The sequence below is a fragment of the Gracilinanus agilis genome, chromosome 3 (assembly GCF_016433145.1).
Source record: "Gracilinanus agilis isolate LMUSP501 chromosome 3, AgileGrace, whole genome shotgun sequence".
Classification (NCBI taxonomy): domain Eukaryota; kingdom Metazoa; phylum Chordata; class Mammalia; order Didelphimorphia; family Didelphidae; genus Gracilinanus; species Gracilinanus agilis.
The window spans coordinates 599,708,720-599,736,603 of NC_058132.1; the positions used below are offsets into that span (position 1 = coordinate 599,708,720).

The 27,884-nt window shown below is 35.1% G+C and overlaps 1 protein-coding gene across 1 annotated transcript in view; it reads left to right on the forward strand.

Moving 5' to 3' along the window:
- Positions 1-27,884, forward strand: part of PARD3B (par-3 family cell polarity regulator beta) — a 1,311,536-nt gene that overhangs the window by 870,893 nt on the left and 412,759 nt on the right. Inside the window, exon 15 of the mRNA XM_044669413.1 lies at positions 570-614. Coding sequence (XP_044525348.1) covers positions 570-614 — 45 coding nt within the window. The remainder of the gene's footprint in view (positions 1-569; positions 615-27,884) is intronic.

Here is a 27,884-nt window from a genome sequence, read left to right on the forward strand (position 1 = left end):
TTGTTTTATGGCATAGAGGCACAAATTCAGAGGCTTATGTACTCAGGCTTTTTAGGGTACCTCATCCAATGCTACTATTTTGCTTTTGCCATAGGTCTAGCTTAGTGGTAAAATCATACCATGACAGACTTGACTTTCAGCAGTTAGTCCACCAAGTCAATTGTCAAATATCCATAATGGAAAATGGACTATATTTGGTAAATGATCTGACCATCTGTTCTGTTATTAAGTATAATGATTTTATTAAATGTTTTAATATATATGGGTTTATGAATTGTTCATTTCTCCTTATGCAAAAATGCAATGATACAACTACGAAATTAAAAAAAACATTAATGAAAAATGTCCTTCTCCTCCCAAAGTATACTCTATAATAACATCCAGTATAAACATGTCCTTACTGATTTTTGAACACGGGATCTATCTTATATGTGAGGAGAAAGTTCATACCTCATACCTTTGCTAAAGTAAAGATTTAATGTTATATATCAAAAATAATGTTCCATCTGTTCAGAATGATGAATTTAAAGAGTGTCTTATCTTTGTCTCTTTTCTTTCCTTCCATTCAGTGCCAGATGAAAGTAAAGTTCATTCATTGGCTGGACACAAATTGGGTAAGAAATTCCTCATAACTCATTTTACTTTCATCCTTCCTGGAAACTGCTGACCAAATGCAAGTAGCATTTGGAGCCTGTTTTCATCCACCAGTTGCAAAAAAGCTTGCTAATTAATACATGAGATGTCTCTGACTTCCACAGCGATAAATGATGGCTTGGCTTTATGTAGAGCTTCATGCACGCTGACGTGAATATTCTCTAGCAAAAGTATAGCTGTTCCCTTTTTAAAAAATGAAGTAGACAAAAATGTCAAGTGCATCAACTGGACATTAAGGGTAACAAACATTTTTAAAAGGGGGAACCACAAAACCCTTACAATTTTCCCAGGATGATTTTCGCATCTTCACATCCCAGTGAAAATTTCAACAGCATGATTTTTTCCCTTTCCTTTCTAAAGAGTTGCGATGATAAAAATGTCTGTAGTTAACTGTCCTCACCAGAATGTCTGGCCTTACTCACATACATGCTCACACACATGCATACACTCATATACACGCACCTTCAAAACAGAAGGTATTGTTTGTTTCATTTTAATTCATGAGTAGTCTTCCCAAAATTACTAGAAGGTTCTATGATAGCATCATTTTCTAAAACCTTTATTATTGTGTGTTAAAAGTCCCTTCTGTAGGTGCTGCATTTCACTTTGTCTTTTTTTAACCATTTATTAATATTCATTTTTAACATGGTTACATGATTCATGCTCCTACTTTCCCCTTCACCCCCCACACCCCCCACACCCCCCATGGCCAATGCACATTTCCACTGGTTTTAACATGTGTCGTTGATCAAGACCTATTTCCAAATTGTTGTTAGTTGCATTGATGTGGTAGTTTCAAGTCTACATCCCCAATGATGTCCGCCTCAGCCCATGCGTTCAAGCAATTGTTTTTCTTATATGTTTCCTCTCCTGCAGTTCTTCCTCTGAATGTAGGTAGCATCTTTACCATAAATCCCTCAGAGCCGTCTTGTGTCATTGCAGTGCTGCTGGTAGAGAAGTCCATTACATTCTATTTTACCACAGTGTATCAGTCTCTGTGTACAGTGTTCTTCTGGCTCTGCTTCTTTCGCTCTGCATCAATTCCTGGAGGTCTTTCCAGTTCACCTGGAATTCCTCCAGTTTATTATTCCTTTGAGCGCAGTAGTATTCCATCACCAGCATATACCACAATTTGTTAAGCCATTCCCCAATTGAAGGACATACCCTCCTTTTCCAGTTCTTTGCCACCATGAAAAGCGCAGCTATAAATATTTTCATACAAGTCTGTTTATTTATGGTCTCTTTGGGGTACAAACCCAACAATGGTATGGCTGGTCACTTTGTCTTTTGATATCTGGAAGTTTAAGTCAATTCATCCAGATATTTAATTGTATTAAAATGGGCTTCAATGTTATGCTCCCTTGCTGAGATTTTTTTCCAAAATTAAAAATTTTGTATTTAAGATTTTTCTCTAAAATATAACACCTCAGTATGAGTAGAAGTGGATGTGAAAATGCTAAAGGAATGTCCTTTCTCAGGCCAATCTTTTTGTTTACACCATCATGAAGAGTGATTGTCTTGGTATAATCATAGAGCAGTGTTATTCATCTCTCATTATTTGTGTCAAGCCAGATAGACCTGAAGTCTGGAGTTCTTTTATCATGAAAGACTCCCATATGCCAAATCTTCCTGGCCTTTTCTAAATGCTATTACTTTATCCACTTTCTATTACACACTTCAGAAATAATTAACCTTGCTGGGCCTTAGTTTCATCTGAAAAAGAAGAATTTGGAGTAGACACCTTATAAGATCTTTTTCTCTAAACCTCTGTGATGCCAACATATGTTCAAATTCAGTGTCAAAGGAAGGTTTGAAATATTCCACCCATTAGAGACTTAATTATTCTATCAACAACACTCTTTATTCTGCCCATTGGTATTATGGATCAATTTAGATGAGCCTTCCAAAGAATTCATGGTTTAGAAAAATAAAATGCATTGCCTCTCTTCCAATGGGAGGTCTTCAATGAAAGTTTGGATACCCTTTCCTTTGGTGTTTTAGAGTATGAATTCTTCTTCAAATAGGGTTGGATAAGATGGGTGTTCAAGTCCCTTCCAACTCTGAATTAGTGATTCTAGCCTTTTTTTTCTTTATTATTGTAATTCAAACCAACTGAATACATTTAGGATGCTATATATCATGTACTAAACAGTCCCAGTCCTCTGAGGAAGTCTTACTTTGTTAAAAACTCTGCTGGAGAAATATATGTCTTAGTCTTAGTTTTGCCACATAGTAAAACAGAAGGATTGCAATATGTTGACATATTTCAGTTTTCTGAAACAAAAGGGAAAGGCTTTCTCATCAATGAGCATCTCCTGTGTTAATATGCCAATTATGTTTTCAGCCATAAGTGGCCTTGATGCCTCATTAGTTCCATCATGTTCCAAGTCAAGATTATGATTTTTTTTAAATTTCATTACTTCTCCAGATTCTTTAGTGATAACAGCAGGGGAAGAATTGGTTCACAACTCTTGGCTTATTTTTCCTCCTATTCCTCCTACTAAAGAACTCAAGAGGATTAGATCACTGTGCGAGAGAAAGTTTCTGTGGGAGTGATAAAATTGTGATGTGCTGATTGTTCCCACCATCTTCTTATTTTAAAATCTTTGAGTACTTAAGTTTTTATAGGTATCAGAAAGGCAAGGTCATATATGACTCATGAACACCAAGGATACTTGAAGCTATTTTTGCCTTTACTGTATATAGTTCTCCTTCTAAGTCTCTCACACATGCTGATGCCTAAAGATGTGATTTTTTTTCTGTCTACAATTAGGGGAAAACTAAAAAAAGTAAAACAATAATTTAAAGACATTTTAATGAGTCTTTCTAAAATAAACAAATAAGAAATAAAATTTTTCTGGCTCCTTTCAGGGAACTAAACACTAGACTATTCTTACCCAACTTCTAAACAATTAGATTCTGAGTTAGCCAATTATGCTGTTGTTATCCCACTTTTTCATAGAAAACAGTGTCATTTTTTCTAGGGTTGTCTCTGTTTATGAAAGAGAATAGACACATAGGAAACAGAATTTCTTAAAGGCCAATTTGATCATGACCTTTGGATTCCAGTATCCTTTGCCTCTTTCTTTTCCAATCCTGATGATTTGTGCTTTAGATGATGTAGATTTTTTTCTTTCTCTCAGCTGTTCTTCACAGTTTGTGGCTGCTTAGTATTTTACCCATTTGGATTTTCATCTTTAGAATGATTTTGGCCTACTGTGCCCACCAGTTCTAATTGGGATTACTCATCTACTTTCCACAGCCGTGGTTTCCCCAAAAATTGCTTTTCTGGAAATCTTGAGACAGAAATTGTCATCTTTCTAAGAGAGAATGTGTTCTCTCCTCCCCCCCACTTTTTTTTTTAATTACAGAAAGACGGGTAGTTTTCATTCCATCCAAGACCATCAAGAAGTTAAACAAATTAGATTTTGTGTGCTGACCTAAATGTATCATCTTTCCCTCTCATTCAGGATGATGTGCAACATTTTAATAAATTTGTCTGGGCAAAAAATTTCCAGAGTCAGCTCCTTTAGTTTTTGGAGAATCATTTTAATGCCAAGTTACATCTGTTGGTCTGGCTTGGGTGCATCCCAAATATGTGACAGGCTCGCTGGCATGCACACTGTGGCTGTCTTACTCTCTAAGTGATGCCTGAGAACTCAGGTCAAGCCAAAGCCTCAGACTAGCCGGATGGTCTAACATTCCCATCCAAAAGTCAGCCTTCCCCTTTCCCTGAATCAAAAGATGAGTCTGATATATCAGGAGAGTATCTAGATTCCCATCATCCTGTGACAAGAGGGAAAGCATACTCACTGAATTTACTCTTTGCTTGTACTTTTTTTTTTTAAACCCTTGTACTTCGGTGTATTGTCTCATAGGTGGAAGAGTGGTAAGGGTGGGCAATGGGGGTCAAGTGACTTGCCCAGGGTCACACAGCTGGGAAGTGGCTGAGGCTGGGTTTGAACCTAGGACCTCCTGTCTCTAGGCCTGACTCTCACTCCACTGAGCTACCCAGCTGCCCCTCTTTGCTTGTACTTTTATCAATCCATTTTCTTAGCAATATGATGGTAAATTTATATCAACTTTTTGATCATTCCTACCTCACTCCCCCTCAACCAAAATTCTGTTTGTTTATCATATAAGCAAAAATCCTTTCATTGGCATTCCTGTTTTTAAGATCAGAGTTACATAGTCCTTTCATGTTAAAGCACAGCCATAGGATGTAATAAGTAGTTCTAAGAACATATTCGGATGTATCCATGTTCCCTTTCATTTGGGATCTCTCTCAAAAGAGAAAGATCAAAGCTCCATTCATACCTACCAGTCCTGTATGACTTTCATCCATGTTCTTCCTTGGCAGTCCATCCAACATGCTCGAGATTTTCCTGGCTTTCTCCTGATCTGAAGAGCTTCAGTGGAACACTCTAGCTATCCACCCTTCTTTCATTCCTCACTTTTGCCTTGCACATGACAAACTTATCTTCTCTTTATGTCATACCATTCTTTAGTGACCTCATTTATTGCTGTTCTTCTTCACAATTCCCTCAAAAAAAATCCAGATATCAGCAGGGCTAATGTCAATAGACAACTGTGTCATAAAATATAAATTAAAATGAATAGAAACTTTTGGAGGAGGCAGCCAAGTTGAAAGAACATTAGATCAATTAAGTATTAATTCTTAACTGTAGTTTAACTTGAGAACTGAGTATGCTCAGTGTTGCAGAGTATTTCTTCAAAGTAACTTTTAAAAAATATTTTATTCCATATACCCTATTCTGGTACCTGAGTTCATTCTGCATTAAAACATGAACGTTTGTAAATTTTCCTTTTTACTGCGTCTTCATTTTTTGGTTTTGATTTACGGCTTGGAACTCTTTTAAAATGTATTGACTGTCTGCTGAGATCTTTGCTGACACAGGTCTTTAGGATGATGCACTGCTGAAGAAAAGCTGATGAGTTCTTCTTTATGAGCTCTGACATATTAATTAGTAAAATGGACTAAAAAAGCTTTCCTATTTCTATTTTAATTTCTGATGTGCCCAAACATTTAGCTAAAGGGCTGTAAAATAAGTGAGCCCTGTGAAAAGTAGTAGGGGCAAAAATCCAGCACTTTACTGGCATAAGTTTTCAATCAATGAAAAGGCAGTATGGTCCAGAGGCAAGAATATAGGATATAGAATCAGAAAACCTTGGTTCAAATCCTGTTTCTGCCAGTGGGCAGCTAACATAGTGGATAGAGTGTGGGGCCTGGAGTTAGTAAGACCTGAGTTCAAATTTAGACTTAGATACGTACTAGCTGTGTGACCCTAGGCTAGTCACTTAACCCTATTTGCTTCAGGATCCTCATTTGTAAAGTGGAAATAATAATAGCACAATAGCTAGAGTTGTTGTGAGTATCAAATGAAGTACTAATTATGAAGTGCTTAGTATAGTGCCAGCCACATATTAAGCACTATAGAAATATTGATGAGGATAATATGACCTTAGACAAGTTCCTTCCCCTCTCTAGGTATAGCTCAACTACTTCTTCTGTATCTATCACTGTGCTATAAGTATGGATTCAGGGAAATAGAATTCAAAAAGAAGTTTTACTTGCTCTACTCAAGAAACTTAAATCTAGTTGGAAAAATATGCCTGACCTGTAGGAGAATCACAAATATAGAGCCTCACAAAGTATATCTTAACAATAGATAGGAAAAGTCTATTTATTTTTTTATATGAATTATATTCCTTCCCTACATAAAATGTAACAACTTCCTACTAAGCTTTCTAGCAGATTTCTCCCTATTTTCTTATCTGTTTGAGCATTCAGTGGTAACCTTCATTCATATTGAGTACTACAATGATTTGGTACTTTGATGCATTTGTCACTCAGCCCAAAATGACCGTATGCAAACACACTTAATGGCATATTCAGAAAGGGCTGCTACTGAGAATCTTTGCCCTCTTATAGACTTTTAATTTAAAAAATAACTCTTTTTTAAATATTAAAAATGACTAAAAATAAAAATAGGGGAAGTGAAATGAATTTTTTTAAATTACATTTTCCCATCCCAGTTTTTCTTATACTTTTATAAAGATGGAATAATACTAAATGCAACATCTAAAATGAAAATATATTGTTTTTATTGTTGGAACAACCACCATGATAGTGTCATAGATTTGAAATGGTTAGTCTAGTTCCATAGCTCTTTGCCTCTAAAACCATGATATAATAATACAAAATATAATCCCTAGCTTGTAGAGGCAGCTAGAAGGCACAGAGGAGAAAGTGCTAAGGCTAGAATCAGGAAGATCCAAGTTCAAATTTGACCTCAGACACTAGCTGTGTGATCCTGGGCAAATTACTTAGCTTCTGTCTCAATTTTCTCATCTGCAAAATGCAGATAATAATAGCTACCTAACAGGTATTGTGAGTTATCATACTATGAGGATAATGTTTAAAAAGCTCTTAGAAGAGTGCTGGGAACTTAGTAGATACCTAATAAATGCTTGTTCCCTTTTTTCTTTGAATTTTAAAATCTAATTCTTTCAGATTCATTTTTCTAGGGCAATAATTCAAAAGATCATAAGACTTCAGTTGGCCACAATGCCTTTATCAGGTACTTTTTCTTCGGAATTTAAAAATTAAAAGCACATTTTTAGAACTAGAAAGGATCCTAATATCACTAACTCCAAACCCTCATTTAATAAATAAGGAAACTGAGGATCAAAAGCAAATTGTCCTAGGTCATATAGGTTTTAAGTGACAGAGCCAAAATTTGAAATCAGATCCTCTGTGTTCCATAAAACTCTATTTCTTTTGTACCACATTGAAATATTTTTATTGCTAGACACAAAAAATATTTTCACAAATTTCCCAGATGCTCCAACTTTAGTTTGTATTTGCTAGGGCACATCAGCTGTTCCCTAAGTCTAGCACTTCCTACAGCAACTTAACTATGAGTTTACATTGACATATTGGCTTCTTAGCATTTAGGACCCTAAACTGCAATAGAATTAGTTAACCAAAGGAAAAGATGCCAGAGTGTTTTAGAAGGTGGTGTGGATATAGGCAGGACTAGAAATTGCAATCTTCACTTTACTTAACACCAAACATATGCAGCAAGATGGGCATGTTCATCCCTGCAAATCATTAGTCATTTTATTTAACATTTTATAGCATTTTATTTATAAACAACATTTTCAAGCTAGCACATGTATATTCTATATAGAATAGAATTTGAAACAAATAGGATTTTAGAACTAAATGGAGCCTTCAGGACCATCTAATCACTGACCCCAAACTCAGATTTTCTCTTCATCTCATCATTTTTTAAAGCAATCATAAAGGTATTTGTACATCTCCTATCTTCATTATTATTTCTTTTCGAAGAGATTTGTTGGGACAGCTAGATGGTTCATTGATTAGAAAACCATGCCTGGAAATGGGAGGTACTGGGTTCAAATGCGACCCTACAGATATTTCCTAGCTTTGTGATCCTGAGCACATCATCTAACCCTAATTCTTAGACCTTAATGATCTTCTACTCTGGAACCAAATGCTTAGTATCTATAACAGAAAGTAAGGGTTTTTAAAAAAATCACCAAGTGGGTTAAGTAATGTTTTTAACAAAGGGATACTTTGGGGGTGTTTTAAATAACCATTGTTAGTAACAGTTGGCTTGAGGTTCCTGATCCAAGTCAAACCCTGCAGTTACTCTGTTTTAGTAACCAAGTTAGAACTAGAATTCAGGTCTTTTGATTTAGTCTTCATTGTTCTTTCGACTGTCTCACAATGACCAAGAACTCCTGCCAGCATATCAAGAGGTACCAGGAAGATGAAATAACTCATATAGTATCTATTCCTAATATATCTGGAAAGTTGACTTGAAACAGTATATTGGCATGGAGATTGGAAGGAGAAGTGAGTGAAGGGCAGAGTTTCAATTCCAGAAAAGAATGACCATGTACTTTTACTTGCAGATATGTTAAACACAAGGAACCACCACTATAATTCCAACCAACCTATATATTATCAGTAATAACCATATTATTTTTTATAAGTGTATGTTTAGCCCACATATGCAAAATACTCATTTTTATCAGCTACACTCATATAAATCAGTTAAATAAAAATACCAAAGAAAATGATTTTGGGCTGAGGTTCTACAAATAATAGCTTTAAGTATCACTATAATATTCTGAGATTCTATCTACTTTACATGAAAGAAGCAATAGAGGGCTATTCTTTTTTTTAACTTTGCCTCATTTAAATCCAATTTATTTATAAGTCAACTCATCACCTTATTTTTAGATAATATACATACATATATACATCTATTTATTTATTTAATTTAGAAGATTTTCCCTTGGTTACATGATTGATGTTTTTTCCCTCCTCTTCTCCAATTCCCCTCCCATAGCCAATGAGTTATTCCTTTGGGTTTTTCATGTGTCATTGATCAAGACCTATTTCCATATTATTATTTGCAATAGAGTGATCGTTTAGAGTCTATATCCCCAATCTTATCTCCATTGAACTATGTGACCAAGTGAGTGCTATTCTTAAAGTGAGAAAAGTCTGAGTTCAAATGTCACCACAGATACTATTATGAGACCCAGGGCAAGTCACTTAATCTCTTGGTTACAGTTTTCATTCAGAATAAGGGAGTTGAACTTGACCTTTAGGATGCCTTTCAGATCTTAAATCTACTAAATCATCAATAAAATAAAATAATAAATCATAAAGTTATGAATCCCCCAAAAAACAAATATATATTTAATTCTGTGAGTAAAGTAAATATAAATCAACTTTTCAATCAGTCTGTCGGTCAACATCTATTAGGTGCTTACTGTGTCCCAGGCACTAAGTGTTGAAAATATTTGTTGTAGTGGTATTTTTTTCTGATAGGATTTGACCTACATGCACTGATGTTACTATTACCAACATTCTCCATAACAAATGTTGTTAATTTTCCTTTCTTTCTGATTATTCAGAATTTGGTGAAAATTTATCTTTTCAGATAACATTCCCAATGGGTGGTCTTAGCTTAAATGTTAATTGTTTCAGAACAGTTATAATTAAAAACAACAAAAATCTTCAGCTGTTTAGAATAATAAAAAAAGTGAGTTTCTCTTTGGTTTAAAAAAAAAGGAGGGAACACTCCATGTGTCAGATGCTTCAAATATGGCTGAACTTTACAACTTTGCCATCCTTGGGGAATGTGTATCTTGCTGAGTTTGGAAAACAATGGTTTGGAACTGACAATTTTAATAGCATTTGTAAATGCCAGAGTGAGCATCTGTGGTACAAAATGTTATTAAATGATTACATGATGGTTGATAAATACAAATGGAAAATTTGACATCAGAACTTTTCACTGAAATCTAATATATTCACAGACTCTTTTTTAACTCTTAGTTCTAATGAAGGCAGGGATACAAATAAGAGAAAAACAAGTATGTGAAAAAATTAGAAGAAAGCATCATCATGATGCAGTGCATCACTGTATAGATTCAGATGTTCTATGGGGAAAATCATATTCACTAAAATACAATATGGAGAGAGATTGAAAATCCCAATACATACAAACTTATAGTGTAAGTATTAGTCCTTATCCCTCAAAACCCATATTAGTGCTTCAAGTTGCATTGTAGTTTATATGTGGCTTTGGGATGGCTTTGATTATTGAACTATGGGTATTTCTAAAAGTCTTACCATTGGAGTACAGAAATACATTCAATGAAGTTCTGTTATAAAAACTAAACTAAAGGAAATAGATCATTTTCTAGATAGCACATTTTTCATCTGACTCCCTTCTCTGCCCTACTCTATATGCATGTATTGCATCATTTTCAAAACAGGTAGTCACTTTAGTTCTAACTTGTGTCTTTCTTTTATAAATTTTGTATTTGTCCAGCTCACATCTTCAATTAAATCTAAAAAGCATGTATTAAACTCCTGTTGTGTATGCCATATATTCTAGGCATTGTGGTTACAAAGAAGATATTTTTTTAAAAGTCTTTCTCTCAAAGTACTTATATTCTATTTGAGAATATAATATACAAACAGATAAATATATGCAGGAAAGATATATAGGCAGCTAGGTGGCACAGTGGAGAGAGTGCATAAGCTCAGATTTTTAAGGTATTTAAATGCCTGATCTGAAATGTTTAATGCCTGATCCTAAAAGTAGTAAAGAACCACTGAAGGTACAAGAGCAAGAGAGGAACCTTGCCAAACATGTGTTGTTTTCCTGAAGCTGTGGAGACACATTGGCACTGACTGGTCAAGAAGTTATTTGAATAGTGATGATATTTGAATACATAGGATCTGATGACATTAAGAGAAAGAATGTAGATGGAGAATAGAAGAGGTTCCAGGATATAGCCTTTGGAACACACAAAGTCAAGAAGTAGAATACAGACGATGATCCAACAAAGAAAAGTGGGAAGGAATGGTCAAGAAAGGAAGGAAAAAAGGAAGATCAGAAAAAAGGAGTATCGAGACAGTCCATAGAAGAGATAATATCTAGGAGAAATGAGTTGTCAACAATTTTAAGTGATATAGAGAAGTCAAAAGGATGAAGAACTGAGAAAAGATTTAGTAATTAAGACATTGATAATCTTAGAGAAAACAGTTTAATCAAAGATTACGGTTATAAACTAGATTATAAGGGGTTAAGAATTGAACAGGAAGAGAAAAATAGAACAAAGAAAACGTTTTCTGGGAATTTGTTTATGAAATAGATTATAGGGATGGATGGTCAAATAATGTGTTTTGCTGTATAATATGTTTATTTTAAGATGGAGAGACTTGGACCTTTTGCTAGGAGAAAAAGCCAATAGATATATATATATATATATTTAAATTTAAGATGGGGGCAGGGTAGAGAATCTAAGGGTCATGCTTCTCCCTTAACTTTTATTAGTGTCCACCAAATGTAGCACTGTTATGAAGTCCTGTCTAATCAAAAGAGAGTGGAGTGCTTTTATAATCCTTTCCCTACTACTTGTGGATTCATATTACTTTATTCCCTTTCACACAAAATACACTTCTCTCTTTTTTATGCATAATGCAGATGAATTCTTTTCTTAAAAAATTTTTGTTTAACTCCCTATTTATAGAGTGCCTGCTATGTTCCCTCAATTTTCCTGGATACTCTGAAGGACAGGAAAACCCTGAAGGAACTTGCAGTCCTTTGTCATAAGGTGATGTTCATCAATCAGTAAGACAAAAATGTGGCTAGAATTATGAGATATATCTTGGTGGCAGCATAGAATTGTGGATAGAGAGTTGTCCTCTAAGTAAAGAAGACCTGGATTAAAAAACTTGCCTCTGGCAGAGATTATGTACTTAACCCTGAGAAAGATATGAAATTCAGTACCCCAGACTACCCTCTAAGGCAAGTCCAAATCTGCATTAATAGAGGGAGTTCCTAACCAGGAATTACACTAACTAATGAAATCACAAGCCAATCCAAAAAATTAAATGGTCAGAGAGAACAAAATTTGAGGCAGACTTAAAAGTTGGGTAGAGGAGCCCCTCAAAAAAACTCACTTATACTTGTAAATGGCAATGTGTGTTTGTGCCACTCAAAGGACACAGTGCCTCTTTAGAACAAAATTTTGGGACTATGTCCTGTCCTTGCCCCCTGATGTGAGTTACACAAGTTACCATCTCCTTGTCCTTATTTAGAATGCAAGACCGATTTTGCAGTAGGGAAAGGAATCTTGGGTATAAATAAGTTGTGAATGGGCACATAATATTTTCTTTAATTCACCAACTCCAGATCTGTTATATCATTCAAGATCCAACTCAATGATCATCTCCTTAAGAGCCAGAAATCAGTTTTTATCCCTTTATTTATTTATTTATTTTTTTAAATTTTTAAACCCTTAACTTCTGTGTATTGACTTATAGGTGGAAGAGTGGTAAGGGTGAGCAATGGGGGTCAAGTGACTTGCCCAGGGTCACACAGCTGGGAAGTGTCTGAGGCCGGATTTGAACCTAGGACCTCCTGTCTCTAGGCCTGGCTCTCAATCCACTGAGCTACCCAGCTGCCCCCTTTATCCCTTTTTTTTAAATGTATCTCTCTACACATGGCCCAAAGCTTTGTACAGACTAGTGTTAATTTGATTTGAGACAAGCAAGATCTTTTTTGTTTTTCTTGCTAATTTCCCAAGGACAAGAATAGTACATTTGAAAGATCATGAACGTAGGAATTGAGAAACCTAGTTTTTAGCCCTAGCTATTGTGAACCTGAAAAAAAAATCAGAGAACTACCAGAATAGTTATGACAACAAGTCTTTATTCAGGAAAGGGGAGACTATCATTAAAAACACTATACAGAGCCATTGCACTGAGAAGATTACAGTCATGGGAAAGATATACAGCAATGTACTACTGGGAATTGCTGCCTATCTACAAAATGTGACTTCCTTATGTAATTTTTTGGGAGAAAAGGTAGAAGGGTAGCAGATATGATATATGAATTCACAAACACTTGGTGATGTAGCCAGAGGCTAGAGTGAAGTGGCTAAAGTGGTACTTTAGATCTGATTGTCTTTAGGTAATCCTGGTCAGATTAATTGGACAAGTACCTAAGAGTTTATTGTCTTCTTTGAACTCAGTCCTTGAGAAGAAGGCAAACCCAATTCATAATTAATTCAATCTTTGTCTTTTGGCTTAATTTTCTGGGAATAGTCAAAGGATGTCAATCTGGAGAATCCCCAGAACAAGACTGTCACTGTATAGAAAAAAAAGTGTAAAGGATGATATCAAAGAAATGTATAATTGAAAAAGAAGATGGGTCAGTCACATGACAAATGAGGAGTAACCAACAAATAGCCTGTGTACTCCATTAATAATTTCATATTTTCAAGAGAAATCAAGAAAGATTCCAGTATATTCCCTGCCTCCTCTAATGGGAAACTTATGGACAATAGTGCCCAGAACTGGAAGAAATGAATGTGATTAAGATCTGCACCAATGGAAGGAAGACCCATATACAGATAATGCTTCAGTGCGCCATGAAAAAAAATAGCCTTATTTACCTCTTTGGACCTTATTTGTGCTATTTTTAAAATGAGAAAGTTGAACTAGATGAATTTATACTCCCCTTCCCCTTCTAACATGATATTATTCCAACTCCCCATTTTAGTGAAATTATCTTCCCACAGGTAAACCTGATGTTCTCAGATGATTACTCTGTGTTCCCTGAGTTCCACAGTGAAATTCTTCTGTATGGGTTCTTCTCCCTAAACATCTGGCCCAAATTGCTTTCATGGATGGATGTTCTCTTTCAGGGCCAGCCCTTGATTGATAGTTTTCTCCTCTTTATGTTCATTTTTCACAAATAGTTCACTTTTCCTCACTCTTCTTACCCTGAAAATATGTCATGATGTCCCATGTTCTCTCTACCAATGTGTTATATCACCTTTTATGCCAATATGGCTCATCATAACATTGATATTACTAGAATGTGTATCTGTACCACAAATATATGAGAAACTCTTGCCAATGGTAGAAAGAATTGCATCTCTACATAGGAGATCAAGTGACCACAAAGGCATTTCAAGCAGAGTGACCATCATTAAGAAAAGTGATAGGGCTATGTGCAATGGCAATGAGATTGATTTGATTAAGGTAAATAGTGTATGAATTGGTGGACTTTTAGGAGATGAGGCAGCACTAAATAGTGAAAAGTTTTCTGTGCCAAATTCAAAGAGACTTAGGTTCAAATCCCTTCTGGTATTTACTGTAAGCAAGTCATCTGACTTATCTGTGTCTCAGTTTTCACATCTGTAAAATGAACTTGAATTAGATCATTTAATTGGTTAATGAATTTACACTTTTTTGTTTTATTCACTTCTCAGAATAATAATTGAAAGAAATGCTAAATTTCAGTTAGAAATTAGTGAATGTAAAATATATTTTTCCCCCATAAAATTCATGATCTCCCTAAAATTTATCCATGGACTCATGGACCCTAATTCCTAGATCAGATGATCTTTAAGGTCATTTCCAGTTGTGTCATTTCTATTCCATTGTAATATTAGTTGACTTTTCTATTGAATATGGTATCATGAAACTGAATTATAATTCTGGCTTCTGCTTCAAGGTGTTTAAATATTAATAATGAGGGCAATGGTGAGATACTGAAGGGTTCTCAGTAGGAGAGTAACCTGGCAGTTGTGTTTCATAGAAGAGAGGGACTTAGGTTGGTTAATTTATTCATTCATTCATTCATTCATGTTTGTTATTAAATGCCCACTTTGTATGTCATATTAGTAGGGTGTGGAGAGTGATATATGAAAATATTGGGGAAAAAGTTTTCTGATAGATGGGGCTAGTAATTGTGGTCTAATAGCAGAGGAACAACAAGAGGGCTAATGACAAATATGCACAAATTAGGACTTAAAACTTAACCTAGATTCCCTTTTCCCTCTAAATGTATGCACAAATTATTTCTCAGTCTGTTGATAATTAGAAACCCGCCCCCCCCATACACAAATCACCAAACAATTTAAACCCCATAAAAATTCAACAAAGCCATAAAAAATAGTTACCTTTTGAACAAGGCCTTTCATTAACCAATTAAATGAACTAATTTAAAACATAAAAGAATGTTATTAACTTTACCTTCACCTTTCCTAAACTAGGCAAACCACAAAGAGGAAACTGTACTTCTAGCTCCAATGGAAAGAGATCAGATTTTATAGCTTTCTATTCTGACATGAGACAAAAAGTGACAAGCACACTTTCCATTTATCCCACCAAAAATACTGTTTCATAGACTTGTTTTTGTTTTAAATGACCCACAAAACTATGTTACCTAAATTCCCAACATAGGCACTTGGTTCATACATCTAATAAAAGTAAATGTCTTAAGATTGAAAAGGAAAAATGTTACCACTCATTAGTCTAGTCCATGAGCTTCTATCTTTAAACACTCCAACTTTCTTAAAAACTCTCATCGCCTTATTTTTTCAAATGTTTCTATTCACTCTAAGGCCTCTCAGATGTATAGGTCTCAAATTCTTTCACCCATTTTCCCCTGGGAGTCAACTCCCTTTAGTTTTAGCTAAGCATGGACTTCCTCTATAAAATATAAATTAAAAACCTTTAACCATTATTAAGTCTAATGTGGTAATTATACCCTCTCCCATTTAAGTCTAACTTGAGTTCTCTTTTGAACTGGGCTCCCAAATGGTCTTCATCACAGAAGAAGCAAACACACCAGGTGGCACAGTAACCAATACACTTAAATTTCAGGCCTGGGGAAAACCACACAAAAGTAAATAACTTAAAAAAAAAAACTCTAGAATAAAATAAGCCATTAGGCCTTGTTTTAGACTTGAGTATGCTTGAAGCCAAATGTGTTTTAAATCATATCATTGTTAGTGTGGTTTGTGTCCACACCTACATTGATTAACAAACCAAATTAAAATTGTCTTGAGAGTAACCCCTAATATAGTCTGATGACAAAAGTTTGAAAGAGGAAATTCCCTGGTGACCTGAGATCAAGAAACCACACCATAAAAGTACTATTTATATTTGTATTTGCAGGCCATTGTCTGTAATACTAAGTGATTCTAATTATGATTCTGTTAGAAATTAAATTAAATAAAGATTCACAAAGGAATCTTTGTAAAATTGTGTTATGCATTATCATTAAATGGGTCCTAATCTAGAGATTTGTTCATGACATTTGTCATCAACAGAATTTTGACTAAACCCCAATTACAAATCTATTTGAACTCAGTATCCATAAAGTACTCAATAAGCACCTACCCTGTATTATACTAGAGATTGGGGATAAACATAAAAGATGAAAGCCATTCCTGCCTTTAAGGAACTTATATTCTACTACAAGAATATGACACATTCACAAATTAATAAATATATAGATATATAGAATATAATGGGGCAGCAGGGTGCATAGAGAATTGTGGGATTCAAGTTAAGCCTCTCTCTTCTCTCTCTATCTTGACCACATCTAAATCCTATTGTTTGAAAATGTGGCTCAAGTGAATTCTTAAACACTAAATTAAACTTGTACCATTCCTAACTGGTTCTACCTGAGTATTACCCTTTATGATTCAAGTGTCCTTTAATTTTCCATATCCATGAATTTCCACAAACCTACTTTCCATCATACATCAACTTTCCAAGACTCTGTGATCCATGAACTGAATTGTGGGTTTGGTCTGGATCATAGCATGAGTTCTTATAATGAGAGTAGATATTTAAATTAATATGATTGCTTCTCTTTCCTGTTAAGGAGTCCACAGGTGTTAGGGACAAGCTATTTATTCTTTAGGAATGAGGATATTGGCTGTGGTCAGCTCTGGCCCCAAACCATGGTATTTTGTGTTGTCTACTGTGATTGAAGAAATCTGTAGCTGTTTTGAGTGGCCCATGTTCTTAATCCTTTTCCTCTAGGACTTAGATTTTCTAGGCATGACATCCAGCTTTGGCAATAGGCACATGAACACCAATAGCGCCAAGGAGTTAATGAATTTGGAAAACTTCCCAGATGATACAACTGTCCTTCTAACTTGCATCATAGAGCTCAAACTGTGGCAAGAGAGATGCATAAGGAAACATCTATACTTTTCCTCTCTCTAAGAACCTGAAATTACCTATTCATAGTCGTGAAATAGATATAAGTAAAGACTTAGGGCATTAAATGTGTTCTTTTTTGGTTTCTAGCTGGTATTATCCACCAAACTTTGGGGTTACTTTTGTTATTGGAATGTCTAGACTAACTTCAGTGTACTGAAATTTTAAATGTGTCCTTTGTAGACATTTAATATTTTTTGTTCAGTTTGTATTATATCCTCCCAGATGATATGATGTGGTAATATTAACCTGAATAGACATCTAAATCAGTGCTTAGATCTACATAAGAAGGTGCAGGAAATAATCACCTGTTAAATATGAAGTTAACATATCGAGCAGAGTTGATTAGAAGAATACACAGGAACACATGCCCCTCTCACTGGTGGATGCAGCCATTGTTATGACGAGGCATCACCATTGGCTAAATATCATCCCACATGCCAGCTTCCTGCTAATGGGATAGAGTGAGCCCTGACAGTAAAACCTGGAGGAAATGTGTGGGCAACAATCTGGACCAACACCACCCATTTGGAGTCACTTAAACCTTCCTTGGACAGAAAAACTTTTATACCTCCAAAATGGTTGGAAACAAAAATTTCAGCATTACCTTCATGACATATCCTGGGATAGTCTCAAGCTAAGCTTTTCATAAGAGTAGATAAGTAGAGGTGGTATAGGACCAACCAGAAAGTGTTGGGGATAGGGACACAACCTCTTAGGGGAGGGCAGGTGAAGCAGCCTATAGCAATGCAAGTTAAACTTCAGCAGACAGAAGAATCTAAGTTCCATGAGGTCAGGGACTGGGCCATTTTTTTCCATTGTGCCCCTAGTGCCTAGCAAAGACCTAGACACATAGTAGGTAGGCACTTAATAAATTTTTGTGATTAAAATAGGAAAACAGAAATTCAAATCATTCCTACGTGTTACCATATAGTTAATGAATGGTATTCACCCAATAATATGACTGTTGTCATACAAAGTACAAAATAAAATGAGGTCCTCATTATCAAAGGACTTGCATTTATAGTTATTTTCAATTAGCGCCAATACCTATGTAAAATCCATCATTTAATGAATTCTTTTCTTAGGCATAGATAAATCAGAGTTTTTCCACCGTTGAAAATAATTATTTCATATAACAGTATAGGTGTGGAATATTACATGTAATCTAAGGCTTAGTTGATTGCTGGTTAGTTATGCTAAAATATTTTTTGTTCATTTTTATTTTATTTTCTTGGCTATTTTTTTATTCTTTATTATACTTGTTAGTTCTTTTTGGAGAGAAAAGAAGGAATATATTGGGAAATAAAAGTGATATAGACAAAAATGTCAATATGCTTTTTTAGAATAACATCATCCTAATGCAAATGTCTTAATAGAATAGTTATTTCATTTCAGATAACGTCAACAATCAATGCTTTTGTTGCTATTTTAAAGGTTCCGTCCTTGGAAACTTAGGACAGAATCCCCATTAGAAGGAAAGAGAGCTAAGTGAGGGCAAAGTATGATGCTGCTGTGAGAATGCTCCTTGGTGAACCTGAGAAAGGATCATATGTGAGGTTAATGACTAAAAGAAACCAGACTTCAGGTTAGCGTAAGGGCCAGCCTTTATTTCAAAGGACTGATGACAAAATATTTTCCTCATCCCAATAGAGACGCAGTGGACTGTAAATGTAGGATTGTCACTACATACTGTGAGATGTAGCTGGTGTCTCTGTTTTGCTTAACTGATTTTCTTTGATACAATGGAAGATTTTGGGGAGAAGGGAGATTAAAAAAGATAATGATTTTTTTCATCAAAAAACATCCTTTTGTTTAAATTAGTTTAGTGACAGCTAGGGGAGAGAATGTTGATGAGCATTCAAGGCTAACATTGGGATCTGAAGGGCTACAAATTTAAAAGGTCCCAAATCATTGACCTGGATAAACTGAATTATACATATTCATGCCCTAAGTTCCCCCTTGAATGCTTGCTATTGGCAGCAGTCAACCTGAGCTAGTAAGACAAAAACAAAACAAAACAAAACAACAAAAAAAAAAAAAACGTGACATTAAATGTTTATTTCCACTCTTCTATTGAGTACTATTTACCATTAGGAAAGAGGAAGGAATTAATTGATAGAAAGTCCCTATCTGATTTTGAATAATCATTCTAAGACAAATGTCAGCTTACCTGGTAATGAAGAAATTAGAATAAATTGGGGCAGCAAAACCACTAAATTTTGTTTTTTGTTTTTTGCTTTTGAGGCATATAGACATTAGGGGTTTTGCTAAGTTGTTTTTGAAAGACAAAGACTATTTGAACAAACTTGCCCTAGTTCAAGGTAAAAACAATTCACTCCCTTGAAATTTGTGTTAGCTCTGCAGTTGGTTTTGAATAGCCCTAAATAATTCCCCAAACCTGGAGAGAACCAAACTGGTGGCTCCTATATAGAGAAATACTATAGTGATTCTGGAGCAAATCAAATAAGCAAAGATGAATTAATTTTATCTGAGAAAACTTCAAGTTTTTAAAAATAAATTTTATTGATAACTTTTGTTTTTATATTGCCTATTTTTTATTAGGTCCTTTCCTGTTCTAAATCTGTGATCTTGTGTCCCAGAACTCAAAATGAAACATAATTTGATATGACAGCATTAACTCAGACATGGTATCTGGAAAAAAGAAAATTAATTGGGCTCCTGTAGCCAACCCTGGATCAGGCCATATCTGGATTATTGTGTTTAGTGCCATGTACCTACCATCTTTTTGTAAGAGCATGGACCAACCGGAACCTAACCATAGTAGTGCAGCCAGAATGCCGTATAAGTATCATTCAAAAGAATTGGGATGTTTATCTGGAGAAGATAAGACATGTTAGATGTCGTCAAGTATTTGAAAGGTTATATTATGTGAAAGAGGCATTAGACTTGGGCTTCTTGACCACAAAAGGAAAAACGAAAACAAAAACCAAGAGTAACGGGTAGCTGTTGCAGAGAGGCAGATTTTAATAGAATTGTCCAGAAGTGGAATAGGCATCTCTCAATGAAGATCTTCAAACAACATCTAGCTATCCACTTGTTTGGAATGCTGTAGAGATAGCCTTTTGTTTAGGTACAGATTGGACTAAATAACTGTTGGGGTTATGAGATTCCTTGATCCTCTGACATGATATGGTACAAAGTCAGAAGCGTTTTCCACACCAGGAAAATGGTAAGTGAAAATGTTTAGATGTGAACACAAGTGAGAGAACACAAGGTAGGAAATGATGAAAGGAGTTAAGAAGTCACCAAACATTGAAGTACATGATTAAGAGTTTGGAAATGGCAAAATGGCAATCAGCAGACCCTACCAAATAGAATAAAATACATAATCTAGACTCAGAATCAATAGCAGGACTGTGTTCAATAAACCAAAAGCATCAAAATGCTGGATGAAGAACTCACCATTTGGCAACTTCTACAAATGCCAAAAAGTCTGGCAGAAACTACAAATAGACCAGCATTTTACAACATATACTACATTAAGCTTCAAATAGATATATGACTTAATATGAAAGGTAGCACAAAAAATCATAAAGAAGAACCAAGTAGTTACCTTTCACAACTATATCTAGAGTAGGGAAGGGTAAGATTCTTAACAAAAGAAGGGATGCAGGTGGGAATAAAGATTAAATAGACAATTTTGATTGCAAAATGTTTAAAACTTTTGCTTAAAATAATTCAATATAAAATAAGAAGAGAAACTCAGGAAAAATCTTTATATTAGATATCACAAATAAAAGCATGATATCCAAAGTAGGTAGGAAATCAACATAAACGTTTATCTCAAAATGTGTTTTCTCAGAAGGTAAGTGGTCAAAAACTATGAGCAACCAGTTTTCAAAAGAATTGAAAGAACTCTGATCAACATAGTCATGCATCAATCACAGCTTCAAAAGACTGATGAAATATGCTTCCTACCTCTTGGCAGAGAGGTGATGAATTAGAGGTACAGACATACATTTTCAGACATAAGCAATGTATTGATTTGTTTTGCTTGACTATACTTATTTATTACAAGGGAGGGTTATTTCTATTGAAGAGGTCAGAGAGTTGATGAGTAGTGATAGAGATTAGGAGAAAAAAGAAATAAAAGGCATTGGTGAAACATTTTTTTAAAAATACACCAAAGAGCAAAAGAAAGTTCATAAGGCAACAAAGATAAGTAGGACAATTTTGTTATTATCATAATAAGTTTAATATGTAATTATTCTTTAAAAACAAACTATACATTACAGGTCACAGTTTCATATGCAACCTCTGTTCTTTTATATTTAAATGTTTAAGATGTTGGTATTTATTTAGTTCATAAGAATTTTTAAGGAACGACAATCAATAATTATATGAAAGAATTTTCAAATTTACTAGTAAGAAAGTAAAATCTAAAATTAAAACAACTCTGAGCTTTTATATCATAACTACACACATGGGAAAAGCAATAAAAAATATCAAGTCGTTCTTGGGTAGCCAAAGACAGTCCTATACATTAATACATCTTTTGGTGAAACTATGAATTGGTTGACAACATTCAACCATGTGAGAAAGTTCACTAATCTTTTCATGTTTTGGACTAAAGATCTCACTTCTGAGCATATACCTTAATAAGGTAAAGAACAGAAAGGTCCCATATATACCAAAATATCAAAGTATTCAAAGTACAAAATATTCTCATCTCTCTCACTGCCCATCAACTCTCTGTCCCTCTTCAATAGAAACAATCCCTCCCTTGTAAGTAAGGAAACATAGTCAAGCAAAACAAAGCCAGACACTGGCTGTATCTGAAGATATATGTCTGAACCTCTGATCCAACATGTTTCTATCAAGAAGTAAGAAGCATGCTTCACAATATTTAGTTAAAAATAAACTGGAAACAAAATGAGAGCCTGCCTGTTGAATGAGAAATGTCTGGCTGTGCAAATTATGGCATGTGAAAGAACTAAAATAACATCATGCCCTAAAAAACATGACAATGTCAGAAAAACATGGGGGAGACTTGTATGAATTGTCAAAGAGTTAATAAATAGAAATGGAAGCACCCAAACTCTGAATGATCATAATGATCAGTGTTGGTGTCAGAGAATAGATAATGAAATGTAGCACCCTCTTCTCAATAGAAGTGGACATCAATCATGGGAGGAGAATACCTCTTTTACTGTCAGACTCAAGTCACTGTCAGTAGGCTGCATTTATTCCTGGTTCCTCATTCTTGGTGAGCTTTTGAAGTGAGAAAATGGTTGTTATATCAGGAAGTGATTATGATGTATAAATAGACATCAATAAAATATAAAAAATAAAGAAAAAGAAATTGCTATAGGTTTCATAGTGTGTGAGGGTGAGTATTGATGGTGTGGAATGTGTTTATCAGGACCCCACCTGATAATAATCAGTGGGCCAGATCAGCTAACCATTCACCCCCACCCAGGGAAGACCTATGTGGGAATAAACTCAAAGAGGTTCCCAAACTGGCAAAGCTATAGTAGGGATGAAGGAAAATGTTGGGGTTCAGTTGTGACCCTAGTGGGTTGGATCCAACCCTCTGTGCCAGTAATACTGAGACAAGTCTCCCCCACTCCTAAGTTCAAGTAGCTTTGCCCTTCAAGATGGTGTTTGGTATTCATCTTTCCCTCAGCCACAAGATCAGTCTTCTTCCCCTCAAAGTAACATCCCCAAACTACCACTAATAAACTAATAAAGATTTATTATAAGATAAGGGAATTCAGGATAACAAGGTAAGGGTTATTTGTGGATTTTGAGGAAGGAGGGAACTGGGATATCTTCTCTATTCTATTATGAACCCCACAACAAGAGAACAGTTCTGGATTCTTCTGTAGCTTGGACCCAGAAACTGACTCTCCCTCTCCTCACAATATCCTATCCTTAACACTAGCTAACAAACAAGTAATAACTGAAAGGAAGGGGTACAAGATGGATCAAGGAAGGGTCCCCCAAGTGCCTTCTCCTTCCGGAGTCTGGGCACTATGGCCAATTATGGAGCACAACTCTCAGTTTCTTCTTCATTGGCACTGAAGTCAGTAGAAAGGTTTAGGTGTTGAAATCTCCAGATTGCCCCTGAATTTTGGGTTCAGAAGAGCTAAATTCCTGTCTAGATCCTCCCAGCCATCCACAACCATCCACCCCAAGCCCACCAGAGAGCTTGAGTGTCTTCTCCCGTAAATGGCAGTTGATCATTGGCAGTTTAGAATCTTCAGAATCTTCACCAAACTCCCTCCTTCACTGACCCCTCCCAAACAGAACCTCATGAGGCCAGTTTCAACTCTAGTTGACTGTTTCTCCTTTGCAAAATTCCATCCACACTGTTACATTAGCAGGTAAGGGGGGAAAAAAAACCCTTATGGTTTTTAAGGACTTGTTTATAGAAGCCAAGAAATATTGAGCTTAGAGGATGTTAGGAAACATCTAGTCTAACTTATTTTTTATAGAGGAGGAAACAGGCCTATAGGGGCAAAATTATTTGTTCCTGGTCACATAGGTAGTAAGTAGGAAAGCTAGGCTGCAATCCCAGCTCTTCTGATTCCAAACTCCTTTGTTCTTTCTTCTGTAACACAATGGCTATTTACAATAGAGTAAATTGTTCTCATCTGCCCACTCTGTTCAGAGAAGTCTTCATATGCTTGGGGTAGACACTCCCCTAACTCATTGATGTTGTTGGTCACCCTCAACCTGGTCTAGCCCAGTGACTACTATAGTTACTTGGAGCCACAGATGAAAATTGGATGAAAGGTAGACACCAAAGTGGGATGAGTACACCTGAAAAGAGCTCTCACCAGAGGTGCTAGTCCTCCTTGAACACCCCATATAACCTTGTAGCAGGTACCATGAAGCACTAAGAAAACAGTCAGACATTGAAGAAACCAAGGTCATTCCATTGCCTCCTGGACCATCACCAGTTATCCTGACTTTTGTCTTGTCATTGAACTTTGATGGCTCTAGAAGAGAGACAGGGGCTGATGATTTCATACAACTTTGCCTCACTTAAATCCAATTCACTCAAATGTCAAGATGTCATTTGGACCTCTTCAAAAACTAGAGACCACCAACAATACCACAATGCCTTAGGATGAATAGAATGTTGGAGCTGGGAAGAATTTCTCAGCTTATCTGCTTCCAAACTCAGTTTAAGGAGTGGAGGAACCTATAAGTAGTGCCCAGTGCTGAAGTCACTTACTAAGGGGGTGACAGGCTAAGCACCTCCTTTCCACTTTGTGCCAATATCAAAACATTTAAATTTACAATAGATATTGCTTTTTGCTATATTATAATAGATATTGCTGTTTGCTATATTATAATAGATATTGCTGTTTGCTATATTATAATATATTATAATATAATAGATATTGCTGATGAGTTTTTTAATTCTCTAGGATTTGAATTTTGCTGGAAGCCTTGGCTTAAAAACCACCACCACCACCACCAACAACAACAACAACTCAGCACAAACCATATTCTGTCCTAGATCTTAGCTATAAGTTTAAATATTTTTAAAATATGGCCATTTTGTATTCATTCTTATCTTTCCTAAAAATTTTGAGAAGAAAATAAATTCAGTAATTTGTAATACATCTCATATAATAAAAGAATTGTGATGTCAAACACCACATAAAAGACATCAGACAAATTACACAGCAGTGTCTCATATAGCTGGAAGTTTAGATATCCATTATAAACTGAAAGCAGCTCTTAGGTGTCCAAAATCAGCGGATATCAGTAGTGTCCTTTGGTCATCTTTATTTTCCTTTTATGAGGCTTGTGTTTGTCTGACCTTTGTCATTAATCTTGAATTGTCCCTGAGAATGCACAGATTAAATTAAGTCAGAATCCCTTTAAAACAGTTATCAGCAACAGTTAATTCAGTTGGTTAACTAACAGCTTAAGATGAAGCCAAAGGCAGTTACCAAAGTTAATGATCAATTTCTTCTAGGCTATTATCATATTCAGCGGTTTGTAACAGCTATAGATTTTGTCTGCAAATTAACAGCCCTACAGAAATCTTAAAGGGTCTGACAGCTACCAATTTCATACCAAGTCATATAGGTTTGATATATTTATATAATTGATAGGTTTTAGACAAATTAGGCAGTTCCCTTTTTTTTAGTATCTTAATATTAGTAGCATATAAGTGGATAATGATTTCAGGAAGAAATTTGCATGAATTTCCCAATACAGTTTTGGAAATAAATTATATAATTATAATGTATAAATAATAATATAATAAGTACATATAAGTATAATATGTATTATAAATATGCATAATTATATGTATATGTGTAATAGGTATGTGTGCTATATAAATAATAAATCAAATTATAAAAAATATAACTATACTTAAATATGATGTAAAAGGTTAGCTCTCTGTTTTGACCGATCAACATGTGGCTGTTGATACCTGAATAAGTTATAGACCAAGCGACAGATATGCTCTTCATTGTGTCCCATTTTGATCTCATGGGGTAATAATTCTGTAGATGTAAAGGCTGGCAAGAACCTCAGAGACCTTCTGTTCTGACCATCTCACTTAAATGACTTGCCCAAGGGTCATACAACTGGAAGATGCCAGTGGCAGGGTCAGAACTCATGTCCTTTGGTTTCAGAACCAGAACTTTCTTTTCACTATAATCTGAACTGGCAATTACTGACAATCATCAGATATTACTGAGCTAATCAAATGACATCAAAAGAACTAGATTTGACCTCAAAAGCTGCATGACTGTAGAGAGTTTCCTCTACTTGAGACTCAGTTTCTTTAGCTATAAAATGAGGATTAAAAAAAATACTATCTGCCTCCCTGGATTATTATGAGGAAAGAACTTTGAAAATCTAAAAACACCAAACAGGGTATCCTAAAATGCTTTTGGGATAGCCTGTATAAATGTGAGCTGTTGTTGTTCACAGAAGTTCATAGAAGTTAGTGGCAGAGTGGATAGAGTACTAAGTCTAAAATCTAGGTTCACATCTAGCCATGGACACATACTACAACACAATGGGCAAGTAGCCTCACCTCGCTGCCTCAGTTTCTTCCTCTAAAGTGGGAATGATAACAGCATCTGCATCCCAGAGTAGTTGAGTTAAAATAAATGAGCAACATTTGTTTTTTTAAAAATTAGGGCTTAGCACAATGCCTGACACATATTAGCCATTATATAAATATTTAGTCCTTCCCTTCCCTCATAGAAAATACCCTGTGTAATTTCTCTCTATAATTTAACTCTATGGAGAAATAGTTAAATATCTTCAGAGATGGCATGGCATTAAAATTATGGGGTGAATGGGAGAACCTGATTTCAAGACAAAAAGTATTCAGCTTCCAGAAGAATTTTCAGACTGTCAAAAGAGCTTTGACAGACACCACATCTCCCAATTTTTAGTTTGTAAAAGGTATTCACCTTGAATTGGATGCAATGAAAAGAATTTTGGACTTGTATTTAGGACACCTTGATTCTGATTCTGGTCTTGTGCAATTTTAAAGTTGTATGATCTTGAAGTTGTTTGAGCTTCCCTTCTCTAGACCAGAGTTTCTTCATTCATAATATGAGATGGTGAAACCACATCATCTTTCAGGCCTCTTCTGTCTGATACTGTTTGACACAGCAGTATAGTGTGACTTCATTATATCAGTTTTAGCCATATGGCAGAATAGAGAGTGGGACTAGCTATAGGAGTTGTAAAAATTTGGATTTAGCCCCAGTTCAAGTCCTTCCTCCTATCCATGCTACTTGTAAGGCAAGTAACTTAACTTTAGAGTATCCCAGGCAACTTTCCAAAACTGTAAGATTCCCATCTTTATTGGTGATCAACGTTTTCATGTTAGGACATTTCTTAGATCCAGAAGAAAAAACAAAAATGAAAAAAAATTAAATAAAACTTGGATGCAAAACGTACACATCTTCTCAGTGTGTGTATACTTAAAACATAAAAACTAAGCTAAAGTTAACGTGAAAATTACCTGCCCCCCTGAGAGTTACATGCAGGAAAAAAAAAGCAAAATACTTATTTAAAGTAGCCATTCCACTCTTGAATTTCTACAATGATATGTAGAACACATGCACATTTTTGGAAAGGAGTTTAGATCCAATAATACCATAATATGAATAAATTCATGGGCAATAACTTTGGATATTAAAAGTTAAAGGTTTTTAGTTCATCTTGATGTTCATATATTAGTAATATTACTTGGCTAATTAGCATAATTTCCTATATTCATAAATTATTGAGTGGGGAACATTTGTTTTGCTTTTGCAACTAATAAATTGAGGCTTTAAAGAAGAGCCCATTATCTCATTTTCAAAAAGAAGATGAAAAAATTTCTGGTAGAAGGCATTGTTAATTGATACATTCTATGGTTGAAAATTAATATTCAAAGATACTTTCAGCAACTACTTATTAATTTTATTAGGTATAAGTCAACCATTATTTCCATAGTCCTTAAGAAAATATTCATGTTATTTACTTGTCCAGAAATTTTTTATGTATTAAATAATTCTCAAAAGTAAATCATGGAGGGATAAGGGGATGAGAAGGTACATAAAACAATCTTAGAAATACTTCAGCTGGTATATAGATATTTGTTGCCATAACATTTGGC